This window comes from Nerophis lumbriciformis, linkage group LG24 (genome assembly GCF_033978685.3).
Source record: "Nerophis lumbriciformis linkage group LG24, RoL_Nlum_v2.1, whole genome shotgun sequence".
Classification (NCBI taxonomy): domain Eukaryota; kingdom Metazoa; phylum Chordata; class Actinopteri; order Syngnathiformes; family Syngnathidae; genus Nerophis; species Nerophis lumbriciformis.
In genome coordinates, this window is record NC_084571.2 from 13,737,501 (window position 1) to 13,761,883 (window position 24,383).

Here is a 24,383-nt window from a genome sequence, read left to right on the forward strand (position 1 = left end):
AGTTGCTATGTAGAGTGGCGCTTTCCATCATTTTCAGCAGACTCCATGGCAAAATGATATACCCTTTGTGAATCCTAAAAAAAAACATAAAATAAAAAATATATCTATTTTCGTATTTTTTATGAAAATATTTTGGCTTTATTTTATTAAAGAAAAAAAAAGACATTTAACCAAATGCTGCAAAATGTCCTTTAACTGTGACTTTTTCTAGTCCAGTTGCCAGCTGGGTGGCACGCATGGGCAGAGGCAATTGCCGACACTAAATTTGCATGCGCAAAAAAATGAAAATAGAACGGCTCACGACTGGGAATTGGTTTTCCTCGTTCACTTTAAAGAGCCGTTCAAAAGACCCGATTCGTTCGCTAACGTCACATCTTGGTTTTGCGTTATTTATTCCATGGAGGTCATTTATTGGCGCCTGACAGTTGACTAACGATTGTACGCCCTACGCCTCCGAGTGCCCTTTGTGTTGTACGGGACGTGTTTGAACACGACTCACCCCAGTTCTTATTCAACGTGTGTCGCATGTGGTCCGCCTGGCAAGGGCGTAGCAGCACAACAAAATCATTTTTTATAAGCCCAACGATTTACAAGATTAAAAGTGGGTGGGTCCTGACAAATGCCTGCTTTTCTTTGAACCACATTTTCTCTGTGTCACAGGGAGCGAGAGAAGAAAGTCTCCATCTGCTGCGTCGATTCTACAAGGTACATACATATATAGATTACAAAACCCAAAACCAGTGAAGTTGGCATGATGTGTAAATGGTAAATAAAATCAGAATACAATGATTTGCATATCCTTTTCAACTTATATTGAATTGAATAGACTGTAAAGACAAGATAAGTAATGTTCCAACTGAGAAATTTAATTTTTTTTGCAAATAATCATTAACTTAGAATTTAATGGCAGCAACACATTGCAAAAAAGTTGTCACAGGGGCATTTTTACTACTGTGTTACATGGCATTTCCTTTTAACAACACTCAGTAAACGTTTGGGAACCGAGGAGACCAATTTTTGAAGCTTTTCAGGTGGAATTCTTTCCCATTCTTGCTTGATGTACAGCTTAAGTTGTTCAACAGTCCGGGGTCTCCGTTGTGGTATTTTAGGCTTCATAATGCACCACACATTTTCAATGGGAGATAGGTCTGGACTACAGGCAGGCCAGTCTAGTACCCGCACTCTTTTATTATGAAGCCACGCTGTTATAACACGTGGCTTGGCATTGTCTTGCTGAAATAAGCAGAGGCGTCCATAATAACGTTGCTTGGCTAGCAACATCTGTTGCTCCAAAACCTGTACAGTATGTACATTTCAGCATTAATGGTGCCTTCACAGATGTGTAAGTTACCCATGCCTTGGGCACTAATACACCCCCATACCATCACAGATGCTGGTTTTTCAACTTTGTACCTATAACAGTCCGGATGGTTCTTTTCCTCTTTGGTCCGGAGGACACGACGTCCACAGTTTCCAAAAACAAATTGAGATGTGGACTCGTCAGACCACAGAACACTTTTCCATTTTGCATCAGTCCATCTTAGATGAGCTCGGGCCCAGCGAAGCCGGCGACGTTTCTGGGTGTTGTTGATAAATGGCTTTGGCTTTGCAGAGTAGAATTTTAACTTGCACTTACAGATGTAGCGACCAACTTTAGTTACTGACAGTGGTTTTCTGAAATGCTCCTGAGCCTGTGTGGGGATATCCTTTACACACTGATGTTGCTTTTTGATACAGTACCGCTTGAGGGATCGAAGGTCAAGGCCTTGCTGATTACCTGTGGGATGTTCCAAATAAGTGATGGATGAGCGTTCCTCAACTTTCTCAGTCTTTTTTGCCACTTGTGCCAGCTTTTTTGTAACACGTGGCAGGCATCAAATTCCAAATGAGCTAATATTTGCAAAAATAACAAAAGTCTTCCAGTTCGAACATTAAGTGTTTTGTTTTTGCTGTGTATTAAATTAAATATAGGTTGAAAAGGATATGCAAATCATTGTATTCTGTTCCTATTTACAATTTACACAACGTGCCAACTTCACTGGTTTTGAGGTTTGTACGTACTCTATAATAGTGGACGTTCACAAAGCATTCAAAGAAACCGTGCAAGTTTAAACAGCAGATGAATAATGTTTATTAGTGTGGATTTCAGTTTCTTTAAAGTAAACAAAACCAAATCCACACGCTCCCTGACTTTAATTTCGCTTCTGGGCTTGCTTTCTGTTTCTCTTTGACATCAGTTGCAGTATCAGTAACAGCAGTTGTTTTCGGCGTAATAAATCAACTGAAAGAAAAAAAAAGAAAAATCTCTACTAAATTTAGAAATGTTTCTCTTTCTTTTTCCTCAAACACCGACTATCCAAAAATGTTTGAAATGATTTTTAAACACATATAAATCCAAATCTTTGATGAGGTTAGAAGAGCTGTAATAAATCCAGATCAAAAAACACTTATCCTAGCAGTAATTTAGTTGTCTATCTTGCAGGTTTTGTTTTTAATAAGGTGATATAATAACATAGGCGCAAAATAAGGATAATAAATATTGATCATTTTCAACTTTAAGAGTGGATTTATTTGTTTTCTTTAACTAGGACCTGTTAAAAAAATACATCTGCATAAAAACAAATAGCAGTGGAGAAATAAGTACACAATTGATATTTTAAAGCGCAGGTGTCAGACTAAAGGCCCTATCTGGCCCGCCACATAATTTTATTGGCCTGCAATAATGTGTTTTTTCTTACTTAATGCATTTAACTTTCCATTTTGACAGAAAAAGTAAACATACTGAAAGCTATGTCATATCTTTTAAACTTGGTCTAATATTGCAACAAATATAATGTTGTCATACATTCCAGAATTATTTTTTTTGTCTAAATCACATTAGCATATCTTCCTGTATTTAAGCTGCACCCACCAGATTTTAGAACATATAAATATTTTTACTTATATAAGCTGCACCAGACTATAAGTCGCAGATATATACTGGTACAAAATATTTTGTAAATGTTTCTTGTTTCCAAACGGTGTCTGTAACGGCAGTAAAACGGCTGATCAAACCAAACAGAAGTCATCGTCATGGACCCACTAGCTGCGCAAACTAGCTCTCCAATCCGCTAAACAGACTAAATAACTCCATAGTGACGTTTTGGTGAATTTACAAAAGTGAAACAATACAAAAAGAATGCCGTTGTAAGTTAATAATACTAACACAGACACTCGTAAACGTTTTAGCATATTCGCTAATGCTAACGACGTTAGCTTGATTACATTATGATGCATGAAAACACTCTTACAGACATCACACATGGGACGCTTTACACTGTAAAACTTACATTCGTTGCTTAGAGTGATGAATGAAGAATTGATACAAGTAGAAACGCTATGGACGAACAGTATACGAAACAAAACTTATACTTCCGGTTCAAGGCACGAAAGAGGAAGTCCATTTCCAACCAGCAACACTTGCAGTGAGTAAACCTGTCCAAAAGATGGCGCCACAGCACAAACAATGACACACCTTTTCAGTGTCTCGGTCAGTGTTATGTCAAAGCTATATGTGGAATACAAAACATGATGGTCGTTAGCGAAGAAAATAATCATAAATTAGCCGCACCGTTTTTATAAGCTGTAAGGTTCAAAGCGAAAGAAAAAAGTAGCGGCTTATAGTCCGGAAAATACAGAAACTACTTTAGCAAATTGTACACTGTAAAATATTTTTTAAGGTAAAAACTGGTAGCTCAGTCTAAAAACAGATTTGGTACCCTTTTGCCATTTATATTTATAAAATTCACTAAAATTGTGGGGTTTTTTACGGTAAAATTCACAGATTTTGATTACAGTGTACGTAATGAATACATCCATCCATCCATTTTCTACCGCTTGTCCCTTTTGGGGTTACGGGGGGTGCTGGAGCCTATCTCAGCTGCGTTTGGGCAGAAGGCGGGGTACACCCTGGACAAGTCGCCACCTCATTGCAGGGCCAACAAAGATAGACAGACAACATTCACACACTAGGGCCAATTTAGTGTTGCCAATCAACCTATCATGTAATTATTAAATAATTGCAACTCTAACTGTCATATGGCCCTCAGTGAAAATGAGTGTGACACCCGTTTAGCATAGCTTGAGATCAACAACCAGACACAAACCTAAACTATTTGTCCATGCAGTAAATGACCACAAAGGGAAAAGGAGTATCAATATCACATTTTTCAAAGAATGTCCACTCGCCTTAAAACAATCCAGTAACGTTCTCTCCATGCATCACTTTGTCCTGCAGGGCGAGGAGATCTTTCTCGACATGTTTGAAGACGAATACAGGAGCATGACCGTAAGTCGGCTTTTTCCTTCAAAGACAAAAGGATGTTTGAAACTTTTCCAGGTGTTAAAAAGTGCCGATCGTTTCAGAGTAAACCGCTGAACGTGGAGTATTTGATGATGGACGCCTCCATACTGCTGCCACCCACCGGCACGCCTCTGACAGGCATCGACTTTGTCAAGCGGCTGCCTTGTGGAGATGTGGAGAAGACACGCAGGGTACGTGCTACAGGAGAGATGGACCCATACGGGCCGAGGAGGACGATAAGCGATATTTGGAGTAAAAGTTACTTCAACATGAATATCATATGTCAGTAAACAGCTGGGCTAAGCTTTAAGTTGTTTTTTAACATTGTTTCTTAGGAAATGTGGGACCATAATGTTTGATGTTGTGTTTAATTTAGCAGCAAACATCAGCTTTTTTTGATGTGTTTCTAAGAGGAGCGTCAACATTTGCATTTCAAAATATATAAAATCTTCTGAAAATTGTTTAAAAAAAAAAATTGAACATGGCATTTTTCTACATCACAATAATTCACCATCTACTCAATTTTGTAACAGTTTATTGATTGAATATATTCTAAGGTTTCCTTGTGAAATATTGTGAACTCTCTGTGTAGAGTACCGTATTTTCCGGGCTATAGAGTGAACTCGTTTATAAGCCACACCCACTAAATTTTAGAAGAAAAAAATAATTTTCCATATATTAGCCGCACAGGATTAAGAGTCACAGTTATACACGTTGCGAAATTAGTTATTTACACAGAAATATTTTGTAAATGTTTATTTACATACCTTAATTGTTTCTAAATGGTGTCTGTAACACGGCTGATAAAACAAAACAGATGTTATGGTCATGGACATACTCGCTGCGCAAGCTAGCTCTCCAATCAGCTAAACAGACTTAATAACTCCACGTTTTGGTGAATTTACTGAGGAATTTGTGAAACTGAAACAACACAGAAAGAATTGTAAGTTAATAATTCTAACACTGACACTCGTAAACGTGTTAGCACATTAGCTAATGCTAACAATGCTCGCTTGATTACATTACGGTGGCGCGTACAAATATGCATGAAAACACTCCTACAGACATCACACATGGGACGCTTTAGTAAGTAAGAATTGTTGTAGTTATATTGTAAAACTTACAAACGTTGCTTGGAGTGACAAATGAAGAATCTATACGAGTAGAAACGCTATGGACGGTTTTACTTCCGGTTTATGGCATTAAAATATGAAGTGCATTGTCGACCCACAACACCTGCAGTGAGCAAACACATCCAAAAGATGGCGCCATAGCACCAACAATAATACACCTTTTCAGTGTCTCTGCTTGTGTTTGATGAAAACTATTGACTACAAAACATTATTGCCGTCAAAGAAAAATCCATAAATTAGCCGCACATTTTTATAAGCCGCAGGGTTCAAAGCGTAGGAAAAAAGCAGTGGCTTACAGTCCGGAATTTACAGTATACTTGAGACATTTTTCAAGCTGGCTGACGTAATTTCTTCCTGGATGTTAAGGAAAGTATGAGAATGTGTGAGCTGCTACCTAATCTTCTGTAATTATATAACAATCACCTATTCGTCAAGATTTTTACACAACGTTTGGATTTTTCGAGCGATATCTTTTTCTGTCGTTTTTACGTCCATCCATCTCTGTCGCGTTATTTGACTGAATCACGAAATTTCAATAAGTGATGCGGATGGAGGCTTGCCGATGCAAAACAAGCCAAACGGACCAGAAAAGTAGAACAAACACTGGATTTCCTCGCATTTGTATTCTTAAATTAATAAAATAGATAGAACATTGAGCTCTGGCGGAAAGGGATGTTTTTTCATGCAGGCCAAGCAGGCTGGTGCTTGAACACTCACTGCAACCAATTATTTATTTTTAAATACTAAATATTGGTGTCATATGTGTATATTCTGAATCTGCTGATGTAGAGCTCTTTTAGTTGGTAAAATTATCAAGAAAAAGGCCAATATCGATAAACAGTAGTGTATCCAAAAGTTTGGACACACCTTCTCATTCCAATGCGTTTTTTTTATTTTCATGACTATTTACATTGTAGATTGTCACTGAAGACATCAAACCTATAACACCTGTGAAGTGAAAATCATTTCAGGTGACTACCTCTTGAAGCTTATCGAGAGAATGCCAAGAGTGTGCAAAGCAGTAATCACAGCAAAGGGTAACTATTTTGAAGAAACTAGAATATAAAACATGTTTTCAGTTATTTCACCTTTTTTGTTAAGTACATAACTCCACGTGTTCTTTCATAGTTTTGATGCCTTCTGTGACAATCTACAATGTAAATAGTCATGTAAATACTTTGAATGAAAAGGTGTGTCCAAACTTTTGGCCTGTACTGTACGTCCAAATACCGGATGTCTAATGTACAGTGTGTGTCGACTTCATTGGTGCTTGTTTGTCCCCTACAGGCCATCCGAGTGTTCTTCATGCTGCGGTCGCTGTCATTGCAGCTCCGAGGAGAACCGGAGACACAGCTGCCTCTGACCAGACTCGAAGACCTCATCAAGACCGATGATGTCTTAGATCTCAGTAAGACGGCACACTCCCAGCACTGTGGCACAACATCACATGCCTGACCTTTTTCAACGCCGTCGTTTCTTTGCAAAGACAGAACTCTGGCACACTTTCCGTGAAACCACAAATGTTGCTGAATCAGCTATTATTATTTGTTGTCAGGTCAACATAGACGCAGTATATTAAATGGCATCCACATCTTAAAAATACAGAAATAAATCGGCCCCTTGTTATTTGTTGTCAGGTCAACATAGACCCGGTATATTAAATGGCGTCTGCCTCTAAAAATAGCAAGGTCGGACATGTTTGAACTGCAGTAACCCCTCACGAATGCTGAATTTCTGTGCAACTTGCTTGAAAAAAATGTAACTATCATATAAATACAGTGGAACCTCCATTTACAAACTCAATTAGTTCTTGAACATGGTTCGTACTTTGAAATGTTTGTATAGTGAATAATGGGTTCCAGAATCGGCAAAAGTCCATATTTTTTAGGTTTGTACACATCGAACACAGTATAAATGTATATATATTAAGGTTGTACGGTATACCGGTACTGGTATAGTATCGCGGTACTAATGAATCAAAAACTGAAAAGTACCGTATTCCCATTAAAAAAAAAAAGTTTTTATTAACGGCCATGACGGCGCGTCGTCACGTTATGACATTGCTGGTTTACGAGCAGAGGAGTATGTTCGGCAGCGCACAATCACAGAGTACTTACAAGCAGACACAGTGTGTAGACAGAAAAGGGAGAATGGATGCATTTTGGCCTAAAAAGTAAAGATAAAGGTGAAGTTATAACACTGAAACGCCCTCAGGAAGAGGTGCTTTAAGACATGGCTAGCAAGCTAGCAGCTAACATCCATCCGCAGTCAGCAGTGTTTTAGCTACTTCTAAATCACTAATCCTCGTCTCCATGGTGACAAATAAAGTATGTTTCTTCCAAGTAACATTATCACTGGAGGACAAGGAATAGCTAAACATGCTTCACTACACACCGTAGGAGGATACAATATCTCACCGGCGTCACAATGTAAACAAATGCCATGGGTGGATCTACACCTGACATCCACTGTAATGATACCAAGTACAGGAGCCTATCTAGTCGATATTACTATGATTACATTGATATTTTTTATCGTCACAGAATCTTTTTCCTTTTTTTAAAAAATTCATATTTTTATAAACTCAGGAAATACAGGAGGACTTTCAATATGACCAATGTATGATCCTGTAACTACTTGGTATCGGATCGATACCTACATTTGTGGTATCATCCAAAACTAATGTAAAATATCAAGCAACAGAAGAATGAGTGATTATTACATTTTAACAGAAGTGTAGATAGAACATGTTCAAACAGAAAATGAGCAGATATTAACAGTAAATGAACGAGTAGATTAATAATAATTTTTTATAGCTTGTCCTTTATAATATTGACAAAATAATAGAATGATAAATGACACAATATGTTGCTGCATACGTCAGCCGACTAATTAAGAGCCTTTGTTTGTTACTTACAACTAAAAGACAAGTTGTCTAGTGTGTTCACTATTTTATTGAAGGACATAATTGCAATAAGAAATATATGTTTAAGATTAAGATGTTTATGATAAGATTTTTTTGTTAAAATAAAGCCAGCAATGCCATTTTTTGTGGTTCCCTTTATTTAGAAAAGTACCGAAAAGTATCAAAATACATTTTGGTACCAGTACTAATATATTGGTATCGGGACAACCCTAATATATATAGTACTGTATATCAAACATAGCAAGAGGGAGATGGATCAACGTTCCCTTTTTTAACAAGCCAAAACAGCGACGACAAGCTGATCTGTGCTGTATGCGCTGCTCTTCAAACACGCACACACTGAAGTCCCTTTGGTGCCGTCACAAATTATCAGAATTGACAAAAATCCTTCACTTTAACAACCGTATCGCTACAGCAATAAACATTTTGAAATGTCAAATCTACATCACAAGAGGGAGTCTTCTCCGCCGCTGTGTAATAAGTCTGCTTTGGCATGTTTTTCCAGAAAAGTCTGTTCTCATCACAATGAAAAACTTTCTGTGTTAGGAAGCCAGCTTTTTCAACCTCTTCGATAGGAGCAGACACAAAATGGCTGCCGGCGGGACACAAAATGAATGACTGACGCGTTCGTACACAGAAGCATGATTTGCAATGATGCATATATATTTTAAAAAGGCTAAACAAATGTATTTAAAAACAAATGTTAATGATATAAGTTATTATTGATAGCATCCATCCATTTTCTAACGCTTATCACTCTCATTAATAATATTAGTAATAACATATTTGTTTGTATATTGTATTAATCATTGTCACCAGTAAGTTTAACACACAAGGAATTTGACTTGATAGACTGTCCTCTCTTTGTTCTTTGCAGTTTTAATTATTGCTGCTTACTGTAAAAGGTAACACAGGCTACGCTTTATTCTGCTCTCCTAAACGTTGGAATTCATTTTGCTAAATATGTAAACAGTCTTTTGAATTAGATATGAAAAACATAACTTCGTGTTTTGTCGCTATTCTTCACAGTGAAGTCGCTGCCAGACTAAGCACACTAAATAAAGTAGATTATATACAAACACAATAAGTGCACAGACCTGTGAGAATTATGTTAAATAATAATATAGCTTGGAATAAACTGAATAAAAACAATACAATGATGCAGGATGTAGGTTTAGTTCTATTGCCGTTAGCTTAATGCTAGCATACAATGGACTAGCTCATAGACAAGCTAACTCACATTCATATCTATGGACAATTTACGGTCTCCAATGAAGCTAACATGCGTGTTTTTGCAATGTGGGAGGAAACTCACACATCAGAGATGTGCAACCGGAGATTGGAAGACACACACGGAGTAAAGTCAGATGTTATTGTCGGTAGTAATGTCAAAAGATTTAATAGACCATATACAGATATCAATTGATACGATATACCACTTACTTTTGTTTTAGGTTAGTTTAGGTCAGGGGTGTCAAACTCATTTTAGCTCAGGGGCCACATGGAGGAAAATCTATTCCCACGTGGGCCAGACTGGTAAAATGATCATTCAAAAATAATGACAACTTCAAAATGGTTTTCTTTGTCTTACTTTGGCCAAAAATAGAACAAGCGCATTCTGAAAATGTACACAAATAATCTTCTTGGTAAAACACTTTAAAAATGGTGCCGTTTCCAAAACACCATGAAGAACACGATGAACTTAGACTTTGTCTCAGTGTGTTTACAAACATTAAACTTTAAGCTTTTCTTGTTTAGCACCTGTTTGGAAAAGCAACCAAGTGTTTCCTCAAACCACCGCATTGGTGACATCCGCAACACATTCATTTATCATAATTTTAATATTACTATTATGATTAGGGCTGGGCGATATGGCTTTTTATTAATATCTCGATATTTTTAGGCCATGTCGCGATACACGATATATATCTCAATATTTTGCCTTAGCCTTGAATGAACACTTGATGCATATAATCACACCAGTATGATGATTCCATGTGTCTACATTAAAACATTCTTGTTCATACTGCATTAATATATGCTCATTTTAAACTTTCATGCAGAGAGGGAAAACACAACTAAGTCAATTTACCAAAATTGTATTTATTAAACAGTTATTAAGCAGTGGCACAAACATTCAAATAATTCAAAACAGAAAGTGCAAGATTGTCAGAGGCTTTTTAAAACACGCTATGAGTGCACTTTTGTGCATGATGTCACTAGATGACATGTCAAAACAACACTAAATTGAAGTGCACTTTTTGTACAGAACACCACTACAATAGTTTAAAACAAATAAAGTGCACTTTTGTGCATGATGTCACACAAGATATTTCAATAACTGTCAAATAAAAATGAGCTGCATGATAGGAAATCAAATAGTGTATGTCCTTCGCTATGTGGTAGGTTGCTGCGGACGTTATCTCCTTCTGTTGTTGACTATTTTTTTCATACGGTGTTGATCTGGAAATGGTGGCTTGGGCATTTTGTGGGTGTGGCACCGAACAGAGATGTTGATATGCAGAGTTTTAAGCACGCCTCATTCTCTAGCAGGTGACTTTTCAAATGATGCTACACATTAGCAGTGCTGCTACTTTTTGTAGCAACGCATTTGCCGCACACTTGACATATTACGGTTGTCTGTTCAACATCTTGCCGCTTGAAGCCAAACCACCGCCAGACGATGGACTGTTTTTCTTGGGAATTAATTCTTCCTTCATTTGTTACCAGATTCGCACCTTCTTTCTCTCATATTACCACTCGCACCGCACCGCTAGCATCACAGATAACGTTACCCATGCCGCTACCTCTCTGCTCCGTGAGAGGGTATGACGTTGCACGTGCGACAGTATGTGACGTATGTAAGAAGGTGCGCTTGTTTTATGTCTCTGTGAGAAGGAGAGACAAGAAAGAGTGAGAAGAGCCTGTAGTCTAGTGCCCGCAGCTAAAAGCAACTGCGTGAGAACGTATACTCGAATATCACGATATAGTCATTTTCTATATCGCACAGAGACAAACCCGCGATATATCAAGTATATTCGATATATCGCCCAGCCATAATTATGATATAAACAAAACAATTGTCAAAATCACACCATAATAGCCGAATTAAAGGTAACATAACTACAAACTGAACCAATATGAACATGGTAGATTTAAGCATAAAATAAAATAGAACAAACAACAAATGTAGAAACACAATTTTTTTCAATGGAGTTCAGGGTGCACATTGTGCCGTCAACAAATTGCGAGCGGTGCATGGAATTCTAACTACAAAGATGATGGTCATGTTGACTTAAGTTTTTGCATCTCACCGTTTTATCTGTCGCGTCACGACAGCATTAGTCTGCCACCAGCCACAACAGAAGCAGCTGATTGCTTTCACCTGTGCTGATTGGAGTAGCATCAGCCCATCCAGAGGGCGCTTAAAATCAGCTGACACGTCATCTTTAACAGTGTGATGTGGGTTACACTTGAATTGCTATTGCGACATCCACTGAACACATTTAAAACAGCAGTTTCTTTCACTAAAAAATTGCAGTTCATTTTTATACTCTGCAAACTAATTTTGCGGGCCGGATTAAACCTGTTTGCAGGCCATACCTTTGACACCCCTGGTTTAGGTTAAGTTTATTTCAAACATGTATAAAGTTTCCATACGATACATCACATATACACACTTTCTTTTTTTCTTTTTTTTCCCTTACAACATGTCCGAAAAGGAGTAGGAAGAAGCAACACTCTTAGCCCCTTTCTACTTCACAGTGGATACTAACACATATATTCACTTCTCCTTCTCAATTTGTACACAATCAGTGAATTCTGAACACAACAGTTGTCTTCATAAACAGCTAAGTTTTGAGTCACTAGAGAAAAGCGCTATATAAATATAATTCACTTCACTTCACTTATGATTCACCCATTGAAATTAGAGGAAAGTTACATCATTTTCAATAAGTTCAAGACATTCATCATAATTGTTGTTCTTTGTACTTTGTAAACACTTGTAGTTTGAACAGTTTCTTCCATGCCATAATTTAATTCCACATACTGATATTCTAAAAGTTTTAAGTGTTGTATGTGCATACAAATGTTTTAAGTTATATTTTCCTCTAAGGCTATATTTCTCTTCTTTTGTTGAGAAGAATTGTTGTACATTCTAGGGTTTGCTTTGTACAGAATTTTAGCTGTTTGCAAATGCACCAACTTGTTGAATTTCAATATTTTTGATTCAATAAATATTATGTATTATTATAACTGATCTTTTCTGTACCACAATTAGTTTTGTAATTATTCCCCCATATTTCTGCACTATAACTGAGATATAGTAACACCAGTGAAAAGTAGTTTTAATGTTCAAAAAAAGTGTTTTCATGAACAAAAAATATATATATATTTTGCTGTGGCGTTGCGCCACGATCAATTACATGTCATATTTGTCGCGATCTAAGAGTTTTCAAAACAAAAAGTTTGCAAATAAAAGGGTTTGTAAATTGAGGTTCCAGTGTATAACCATGACTGCTATGACAGAACATACAAACCCCAACATCAGTGAAGTTGGCATGTTGTGTGAATCGTAATTAACATGCTCATGAAAATGCAGAGGATAACAGGTAAGGACACACGGCGGTCACGGGGTGTGGCACACCGAAAGTGAAAGGACACTTGATGACTTACTGTAAATGAAGGCAGGTCCAACTGTCTAAACAGTAACGGTGATATTGCAAATTATTCTGGAAATAGTCCAGTTGTTGTAATTACCGACACTACTTTCTGGATTTTTTTAATTGATCATGAATATCTTTACAAAACCCAAAACCAGTGAAGTTGGCACATTGTGTAAAGGGTAAATAAAAACAAAATACAATGATTTGAAAATCCTTTTCAACCTATATTCAATTGATTAGACTGCAAAGACAAGATACTTAATGTTCATACTAACAACATTTGTTAGTTTTTGGAAATATTAGCTCATTTGGAATTTGATGCCTGCAACAAGTTTCAAAAAAGCTGGCACAAGTGGCAAAAAAGGCTGAGAAAGTTGAGGAATGCTCATCAAACACTTATTGGAACATCCCACAGGTGAACAGGCTAATTGGGAACAGGTGGGTGCCATGATTGGGTATAAAAACAGCTTCCATGAAAAGCTGTTGAACAACTTAAGCTGTACATCAAGCAAGAATGGGAAATAATTCCACCTGAAAAGCTTCAAAAATTAGTCTCCTCATTTCCCAAATGTTTACTGAGTGTTGTTAAAAGGAAAGGCCATGTAACACAGTGGTAAAAATGCCCCAACTTTTTTGCAACGTGTTGCTGCCATTAAATTCTAAGTTAATGATTATTTGCAAAAAAAAAATTGTTTCTCAGTGTGAACATTAAATATCTTGTCTTTGCAGTCTATTCAATTGAATATAAGTTGAATAGGATTTGCAAATCATTGTATTCTGTTTTTATTTACCATTTACACAATGTGCCAACTTCGCTGGTTTTGGGTTTTGTATATATATATTTAATATCTATATGTTTTACAATGACTAAAAATTGTTTGTGGACCAGAGGAATCTGTCTGGTGTTCAGATGTGTCTCTCACCGCAGGGAGAGAAGCAACTAACAATTTGCAGTCATGTTGTTCTGATAGAAGATACTTTTAATGATAGCTTTTCTGAAACATTAGCTAAGAACACAGAAAGTGTGTGATCAGGCTAAGAACTTCATTTGGAGGCCCACCCCAAATCACCATATTTCCTTTTACTTCGTGTGTGTGAAACAACTCTTAAACATTTTTAACCAATGCATTTTTTGTACTTAAACAAATTTATTGAAAATCATTATCATTTTTTTTTTTTGTGCAAAATAACTGAAAACATACAAAACCCAAAACCAGTTAAGTTGGCATGTTGTGTAATTCGTAAATAAAAACATAATACAATAATTTGCAAATCCTTTTCAATTTATAAAATTCAAATGAATAGACTGCAAGGACAAGATATTTAATCTTGCAACTACAGCTTAAGTTGTTCAACAGTCCGGGGTCTCCGTTGTGGTATTTTAGGCTTCATATTGCGCCACACATTTTCAATGGGAGACAGGTCTGGACTACAGGCAGGCCAGTCTCGTACACGCACTCTTTTACTATGAAGCCACGCTGTTGTAACATGTGGCTTGGCATTGTCTTGCTGAAATAAGCAGGGGCGTCCATGATAATGTTGCTTGAATGGCAACATATGTTGCTCCAAAACCTGTATGTACCTTTCAGCATTAATGGTGCTTTCACAGATGTGTAAGTTACCCATGCCTTGGGCACTAATACACCCCCACACCATCACAGATGCTGGCTTTTCAACTTTGCGCCTATAACAATCCGGATGGTTCTTTTCCTCTTTGTTCCGGAGGACACCACATCCACAGTTTACAAAAACAATTTGAAATGTGGACTCGTCAGACCACAGACACTTTTACATTTTGCATCAGTCCATCTTAGATGAGCTCGGGCCCAGCGAAGCCGGCGGAATTTTTGGGTGTTGTTGATAAATGGCTTTCACTTTGCATAGTAGAGTTTTAACTTGCACTTACAGATGTAGCGACCAACTGTAGTTACTGACAGTGGTTTTCTGAAGTGTTCCTCAGCCCATGTGGTGATATCCTTTACACACTGATGACGTTTTTTGATACAGTACCGCCTAAGAGATCGAAGGTCACGGGCATACAATGTTGGTTTTCAGCTTTGCCGCTTACGTGCAGTGATTTCTCTAGATTCTCTGAACGTTTTGATGATATACAGACCGTAGATGGTGAAATCCCTAAATTCCTTGCAATAGCTGGTTGACAAATGTTGTTCTTAAACAATTTGCTCAGGCTATTGTTCACAAAGTGGTGACCCTCACCCCATCCTTGTTTGTGAATGACTGAGCATTTCATGGAAGCTGCTTTTATACCCAATCATGGTACCCACCTGTTGTCAATTAGCCTGTTCACCTGTGGGATGTTGCAAATAAGTGTTTGATGAGCATTCCTCAACTTTCTCAGTCTTTTTTGCCACTTGTGCCAGCTTTTTTGAAACATGTTGCAGGCATCAAATTCCAAATGAGCTAATATTTGCAAAAAATAACAAAGTTTAATAGTGTGAACATTAAATATCTTGTCTTTGCAGTCTATTCAATTGAATATAAGTTGAAAAGGATTTGCAAATCATTGTATTTTGTTTTTATTTACCATTTACACAACGTGCCAACTTTACTGGTTTTGGGTTTTGTATATTTACACACCTTCCTGACACAAAATTGAACCCGACAAGACCAGCACCACGGGAGGACAATGAGAATGTCATTGGAAATTCTTACCAGTGACAGAGCAGTAAGGGGCTAGGAATATAATTTATTTTAAGGAGCCCTGACATTTACGTGCGCTTCGTCATGCAAACAGCGCCCGTGTGGTTGCGCAATTCCCACGTCTACAGTTTTGGACTTAAAAAGAAGGGTGTTTCTCCCCCAGGAGGTGGAGGAGCATTTTGCATCACTGGCAATCGTACTGACATCATTATGTGGATCAGATGTCCTCAATAACATTCGTAGGAACTAACAGTTCTTGTTTCCTAAAATGAGTCATGTGGAGTTAAGTTTTATTCTCACTTGTACGGAATGCAGTTTCTGTGATTAGACGGTAGAGTCCCTCCATGTCAACCTTCGCTTCTCAAACTTTTTCCACCAAGTAGCACCTCGGAAAACACTTGGCTGTCCAACTACCACCATAATGACCAACATTAAAAAACAGTATCGCAGTAGGCCTAAGTATTCATTAAAAACAATGCAGAGGTTTTATTCAGCAAGTATATTTCATATTTTTGGTCACTAATTTTACACACAGTGCACAAACCTATTTACAGACTTATTTGACACACCACTAGGTGGAGCCCTATCCCACAGTGTGAGAATCGCTGGCCTAGATCACACACGGCCCAATGGCGTTTTAGTCGCTCAGCATGTTCAAAAATCTATCATACAGTAGGTCTGGATTACCGTATTTTCTGGACTAAAAAGCGCACTTGTATATTAACCGCACCCACAAAATTTTAGGGGGGAAAAAATTATATTTCCATATCCTAACTGCACCTGACTATAAGCTACAGATGAGTTATGTACACATAAATATTCTGTAAATGTTTATTTACATACCTTAATTGTTTCCAAACTGTGTCTATAACGCGGCAGTAAAACGGCTGATCAAAAGAAAACAGAAGTCATCGTCATGGACCCACTAGCTGCGCAAGCTAGCTCTCCAATCAGCTAAATAGACTCGATAACTCCACGGTGACGTTTTGGTGAATTTACTGAGGAATTTGTGAAAGTGAAACAACACAAAAAGAATGCCGTTGTATGTTAATCATACTAAAACACAGACACTCGTAAAGGTGTTAGCATATTAGCTAATGCTAACAACGCTAGCTTGATTACATTACGATAGCACGTACAAATATGCATGAAAACACTCCGAGAGACATCACACGTGGGACGATTTAGTAAGTAAGAATTGTTGTAGTTATATTGTAAAACGTACAAACGTTGCTTGGAGTGATGGATGAAAAATCCATATGAGTAGGAACGCTACGGACGGTTTTACTTCCGGTTTAAGGCATTAAACAGGACGTACGTTTTCAACCCGCAACACCTCCAGTGAGCGAACTCATCCAAAAGATGGCGCCATAGCACGAACAATAACACATCATTTAATGAAAACTATTGAACACAAATCCATACATTAGCTGCACCTTTTTATAAATCTCGGGGTTCAAAGCGTAGGAAAAAAGTAGCACGGTAGTTTTTGCCTCATTTCTGTGAGAATTCAGCATGTGACCGAAGCATCAAGTGGTGGGGTTGGTTCATTTTATCCAGGACTAGCTGCAATGTGCCCGAACAACCACCAGGTGGCATCTGTCAACAGCGGATACTGTATCATCTCTGTCGGACTGAGTAGTGCATTCTTCACTAATGAATGCTTTAAGTGAAATATGAAGTAAAAACGAATCCAGACCCAGGGTAGCAACACCTGATAGCTTCTCCTTTATTGAAACACAACTCTCTCTTACAGGGAAAAGCCCGGTTGTCACAACACATACACACAGAAAAATTCCAGTTGTTACGGGACTCGTTTTTAAGGAAGCATTTAAACAGAAAATCTTATGTCATTCTGAAGTTACATTTTTATTTTTAGATCCTGAATATGGTAGCTAAACCAAAACCAGAGTAGACCCACAGTAGACTGTTTATGTAGTAGTAATGTTTGTTTTCGTAAAAGGAAGTGAGACTGATGATGGGAACTCTTTGTTCGTCATTGTGGTGGAAAGGTTGTGTCCTTTTAAAGTGTGAGTGTTAATAATGTTACTGAGTCACTGTGCTGGACTCTTGAACACAGAGTCCCAGTGAAATAACATCCTTCTGAAGTAAAACACAAGGTCTTTGTGTACGAGGGGCGGAACACAAAATCTACGGTTATCGGTTTTGAGACACGGTGTTGGGCTCAGTGTACAAAAGCCAAAACCAGTGAAGTTGGCACGTTGTGTAATTCTGAACAGAATAAACAGAATACAGTGTTTCCCCCCAGGAACAGTGTAACACGTCTCCACCTCATCAATGAACGTACCCAGAACGTAAATGACCGCCATAACCACAACACCAGGGGGAGCTCCACAAACCACGTCAAACCCAGATTCCGATCTAACAAAGGTCTTAACTCATTCTCCTTCTATGCCACATCAATATGGAATGCACTCCCAACAGGTGTAAAAGAAAGTACATCTCTATCCTCCTTTAAAACCGCACTAAAAGAACACCTCCAGGCAGCTACAACGCTAGCCTAACCCCCTCCTCCTACCACATCCCACCTCCTCGGATTGTAAATGATAAATGATAAATGGGTTGTACTTGTATAGCGCTTTTCTACCTTCAAGGTACTCAAAGCGCTTTGACACTACTTCCACATTTACCCATTCACACACACATTCACACACTGATGGAGGGAGCTGCCATGCAAATAATAAAATGTAAATAATCAAATGTATATACTTGTTCTTATGCTTTCTGAGCTCACTATGTTCACCGCTCGCTGTACATATCCTATGAAGTGAGACCTACACTGTTACAATGTCCATTTCTCAGATGATATAATTGTTGATGACTGAAGTATGGTGATAGCAACCCAACCTAACCCCCTCCACATCCCACTCCCCGATTGTAAATAATGTAAATATATACTCTGATGATTAACTTGTGTGATAACTGTATTATGATGATAGTATATATTTGTACCATGAATTGATTAACGTGGACCCCGACTTAAACAAGTTGAAAAACTTATTCGGGTGTTACCATTTAGTGGTCAATTGTACGAAACATGTACTGTACTGTGCAATCTACTAATAAAAGTTTCAATCAATCAATCAATCAAAAAACTGCCACCACAGCCTGGGGGCGCAATAGACTACAGACTCTGATTACATTGAACACATATTTATTAAAAATATAACCAAATAACAATGTCTTATAATAAATATAAATATTTGGCATTTCAAAAAGACTTCTGGTACAACAACACAAATATACCATAACAACATACAGCAAAGGCTGCAAAAAATAACAAATCAAGTGCAACAGCAAGGTAGTCAGACACTTCTCTACTTATGGCAGAGCCGACAAGTAGCATCGCTACACGCGATTCTCCTCGGTGTGGAGAAGAATTTCTCAAGGGCCCTGTTGTAGTTCGGGTCTTTCACTGGAGGACCATTTATGCTTATCTTCATGCAGGCTGCCAGACTTTTGCCCTGTAGCCTGTTTTTCAGGTCTGTCTTGATCTATACAGTGAATGGACTGAAGTTTAGTATTTGATACTGTTGTGTAATAATTTTGATATAACCTAAGACTGAGAGATTGACTTACCCTGTTCATTGAGGGCGATGACACAGAGGAGGGACTGGTTTGGGTAGAGTAGATGGAGCTTGTCATAACCTGATGCCATTGCTGTCATCACCTCCAGCTGGGACTTGTCAATGACAGATATGCATGAACTCACATAACTTAATATTGTGTTAATGACTGTCACTCACTTTCAGTATTCCGGTTGTTATTAGGACTCTGTAGCTCTGCCACTCTTGGAGAAGTGCCTTCTCACTGATGGGAGGGAACTGCTTGGCCAGTACTTTTAGGTCTGTTTTAGACTGTCATCAGCTTGTGGTCCCACTGAACTAAAAGCACCAAGCTGCTGGAACCTCAGCTCCAGGTGCTGAATGAGTCCATCAATGTAGGGGTCCATGACCTATTCACATTACATGTGTGACAAAATTCAAATGTAGGCTCATATTTCAGGCGGGTTATTATTGTTTATTCATTCTTGAGCTTGCTTACTTGTGTCTGAAAACGTTCCCATAAGGTGATGATGGAATGAGCTGTCCCACGTCTTGTCCTCTTCTCTTCTGCATCTATGTTCAGACTGGTCAACTTCTCTTCAACCTGAGCTAGAAAGGAGCCCTCAGGTTGCCATTCACCTGCTACTTTAATTTTCCTCAATGTCTCAATGGTAACAGGAACCTATAATAGACATACAAATGAAACATGATTGTATATTTCCAAAGGACAATTGACATGCATTAAGTTAAGATGAATGTGACATCACATCTTACATGGTTCTTGATTGCCATGAAGTTGACGTTTTTTTTCTGGAACAACTTTGAAAGCTGGGCCAGGTAGGGCAGGATGTCTGCTTGCAGGTGGATACTGCAACAAATCTGTAAGTTGCACAGTAGGTGGACAACATCCTTCTTTAAGGCACCGTTTACACTAAGCCGGATAAGGTTATCCAGGGTAAATCCCACCTAACCTTATCCGTGTCCACACACAACAATGCCACCGTTTAAGACCCCCGCCCCCCTCCGTCCGCCGGCGCAACGCGATCTAGTACCCATGCATGGAAAATGCGCACGTCATAGACATTTCCAGTGTTGCTTTGTGTGCAAGTTCTTAAATGTAACTTATCTGAACAATATCCAGTGTTGTGGTATTTCAATTAACTGGAATCCAGTGTGCTGTGGGGCCCTATTGTAGTGAATCACACCTGAGCCATCATTAATTAATCAAATCTTTATTAGACACCTAAACAATGTGATAAAGAACATCTAACATTAATCAATTGGTATAGCTCGGTTGGTAGAGTGGGCGTGCCAGCAACTTGAGGGTTCCAGGTTTGATCCCCACTTCCGCCATCCTAGTCATTGCCGTTGTGTCCTTGGGCAAGACACTTTACCCACCTGCTCCCAGTGCCACCCACACTGGCCTAAATGTAACTTAGATATTGGGTTTCACTATGTAAAAGCGCTTTGAGTCACTAGAGAAAAGCGCTTTATAAATATAATTCACTTCATTTCAATCTCGGGATCTAGATATCTGGTCAGGACACTCCTCACTCTGTTGCCTTCACCTGCATTGTCCATTCCTTTTTGGTGACTTTGTATACTCTGGACCTAGACGTTAAGTCCGCGACATACATGGCGGACAATAACTGATAAAGTCTGCTTTGCCATTCCAAATGCATTCGATGTTTTCCTCGACGGCCAGGTAATACAAAGCACACGCTACCTTTTTTATCACATCCACGGGAGCTCGCATTTTAGTTGTCTCTCCTTCGACAAATGGACAAAGTTTTTCGCTAAATAGCATCACAGCTGACCCGGCCGGACATTGGAAAGTTCTCTTGCCGTCTGAGAAATGTTGTATCCCAAATAGCTGCAATCGCTTTCTCTTATGGTATTCATGTGTGATTTGCACAAGTGTCTGTACATGTAGAAGAAGGAGAAACACGGGTATGTCTGGATGACTCGCCTTCATATTTCCAGTGGTTAGCTCCGAGCTTTATTATGAAGCTGGCTGTGGCGTGTTCTTTCTGGCGTCACTTCCTGTGTGGGCGAGGTCTTTCTGGCGTCACTTCCTCTCCGAACTCACTTTGTAAACGATCAACGAGTCCATACAAAGCTAAGTGCCGGAGATTCAAGAATTACACCGCTGACTTACCCGTGTAAAAATTTGTCCGAGGAGGAGGACCTTAAACGATAGTTTAGTGTGTCTGAAACGGGGCTTAGGCTAAATAATTATTTGTTTAAGGGGTTAAACAACTTAGTGTAGACATGGCCTAAGTCTGCCTCCTCAGCTAGTGTAGCAAGTACTGCAGGTAGATTTCTCTGGCGATTTGAAATGACCTTCTCTTGTGACAGCCACTTAGTGTCTTTAACCTCCTGGGGTGGGGGATAGGGCAGTTAATTCAATATTTTTCTCAGGAATGTGATATACTTCACTTCAAACACCTGATGTTTTCACTTACTGTGACTTTCAGGTCTGCTACTCCAAGCACACTGGCAGCTGCTTGTAAAACGCTGGTGCGGTTTGCACTATTCCTAAAATAAAGGTGCGGGTCTTGTAGGTGCTTTCTGAAGATTTTCATATATGGCACTCCATCTGCTGCATCTTCACATCCTAGTGCCAGGCGATGAGCAGCACAGTGCACTGACACTAATCCTGGCCAGGACTCAGTCAGCATTTTTGCTGTGCCATTCTGTTTACCTAAAATAAAAGTAAAAAAACAAACAAACAAGGGAACCTATTAGTTTCGACATTAACTTAGCCGTCCTTTTCCTTAATTCACTTTACTGGTCATCACTGCGGCTCCATCTGTTCCAAGGCCAAAGATGCGGTCCTGGGGAATCTCTTTCTGTGTCATGACCTCCTTTACAGCTTCAGCTATAGTTGTAGCTGTGCCATGTGGAATGGGTACAAGGTCCGGGAATTGACAGAACATCTCTCCTTCCTTGTCTGTGTACCTGGAGTATTAACAAAAGAACATTTTTCATTTCAAATTTGTCTTACCTGGTTTTGTTACACACACACAGGAAGACGCCATCACTGAACCATTTAAAAAATGAAGAAGGTGACCACTACTCTACCTAACATGAATATCTGTTTTGTTACAGAGATATTTGTGGACTCGTAAATTTCAAGGCCAATAGCCTTTGATGACTTGATGGCCTCTAAAATACGCTCCTCCACCACTTCATCAATGATTTGGAGCATTTCGTCCACAATCCTGTGGGACCTGTAGTTGGTCCTCTGATCAATCTAGGGAAATAATATATCCTTAAATTATAGTTAATTCTACTAGAAAAGATGACGGCAAATGTACACTATAGTGTATATATACCGTATTTTTCGGAGTATAAGTCGCACCGGAGTATAAGTCGCACCTGGCGAAAATGCATAATAAAGAAGGAAAAAAACATATAAATCGCACTGGAGCCCGGCCAAACTATGAAAAAAACTGCGACTTATAGTCCGAAAAATACGGTATATATTATTTTACCTTCAGTTTGGCAAAATATTCGCAGCCTAGGAGGTATGCCAGATCCAACAATGTTGGGTAATTGGTATGGTGTGCAATCTCGTGCTTTACCAGCCAGTATAGACATTTAAAGCCTCCAATTATGGCCTCATGCTCCAAATTCAAAATAGGCTGAAATGCCTCATTGATGGGCAGACCTAATACACAAACATTAAATTACTTTAAAAAATGTAATAAATATAATTTAATCACCCTGTTTTTTTTTGTTATTCCTGAACCACTCAGAAACACTTACTTTGGCTTGATTGGGCTGCAATGCCCACACACGAAACGTGATTAGCTGAGCTCAAGTGCGAGTCCAAGGCATCACGTCTGTAGTTAATGCAGGGGACATCTATGAACGGCCTTTTTAGAGGGACCACGTGATGCCCTTTGACGGTGCATTCTACATAGTCTGCAAAACATTCCTAGGAATAATACAATAACTGACTCAATATAGCTTAGTCTACATTTTATATTTCATCATTAAACATAAAATAAATAATGCTCTACTCACCGTGTTCGGGTTCCACCCACTGCCTCTGTGTTTAGAGGATAGCTGGGGATCTGGCGGTGGAGGAGTTCTTGGTGGTGGGGCTTGGGGGGGACGAGGCGACGCAGAGGGTGAAGTAGGCCGGCTTCATCACTTGAAGAAACCTAAAATGTTTGGTTGTGTTTTCCGCTCCATTTGCTGAATGGCGATATACGATATATATCTTGATATTTTTTCCGTAAAGTAAAAGCAAAACACAAAACAGTCCTAGTTACCTGAGATACTATGTATGTCATTAATATGACTTACCGTAGTAAGTCAATATTTTGACTTAGTAATTTACTAAGTCAAAATAATGACTTACTAAGTCAAAATAATGACTTTGGAAGCCTGTAGTTGATTTATATTATGTAAATGTTATATTTTTATCAACATGTGATAGCAGGGACCCTACCATTCAAAACTTGGCTGCTACATTACCAATGATTAATGTAACTATAGCTGAAAAAATAGTACAATAGCAATAGGAGAGACTATTCATCCCTGAACACCATGGAGTTCATGGAGGCTTTATGATGCGGTTACATTATTATATCAACTATCAGAGACAGCTTCAGGAAACTCTTCATTTAGCATAATGTTGTTTTTTGCTGCTTCAACACAGCTCAATCAACACAGAAAAAGGTAAAGTGAAATAACTTAGTTGTTAACTGTAGGTCAATAGTGCTTGTCTTTCTCTCAGACAGACAGAGCTTTGCTGTCCGTTTCATGTGGGGCGCACACACACATGCGCACACAAACATACACACATACACACACGCACGCACACACACGGCACAGTGAGCTAACGTTACGCTAAAAGCTAATTAGCCTTCACCTCAAGGACTGCGAGTGAGCTGAGCTGCCGCTTATGTTTCTAGAACGTCAACGGGCTCATAGTGATGTTACTAGCTAAGTTGTAGAGGACTAGGAGGTGTTTATTATAATTTGGGGAGAGTCCGCTGCCTTATGCTTACCTGCTAAACACCTATCTGCTCACCCGCACCGTCTCTCCTCTCTGCCTGCCTCTGCCGTGAGCAC

General features: G+C 38.8%; 1 protein-coding gene across 2 annotated transcripts in view; it reads left to right on the forward strand.

Moving 5' to 3' along the window:
- Window positions 1–24,383, forward strand: part of clec16a (C-type lectin domain containing 16A) — a 138,613-nt gene that overhangs the window by 83,194 nt on the left and 31,036 nt on the right. For both annotated transcript variants that reach the window (XM_061981606.1, XM_061981607.1), the window contains exons 15-18: window positions 661–705; window positions 4,277–4,327; window positions 4,405–4,533; window positions 6,763–6,883. In XM_061981606.1, coding sequence (XP_061837590.1) covers window positions 661–705; window positions 4,277–4,327; window positions 4,405–4,533; window positions 6,763–6,883 — 346 coding nt within the window. The remainder of the gene's footprint in view (window positions 1–660; window positions 706–4,276; window positions 4,328–4,404; window positions 4,534–6,762; window positions 6,884–24,383) is intronic.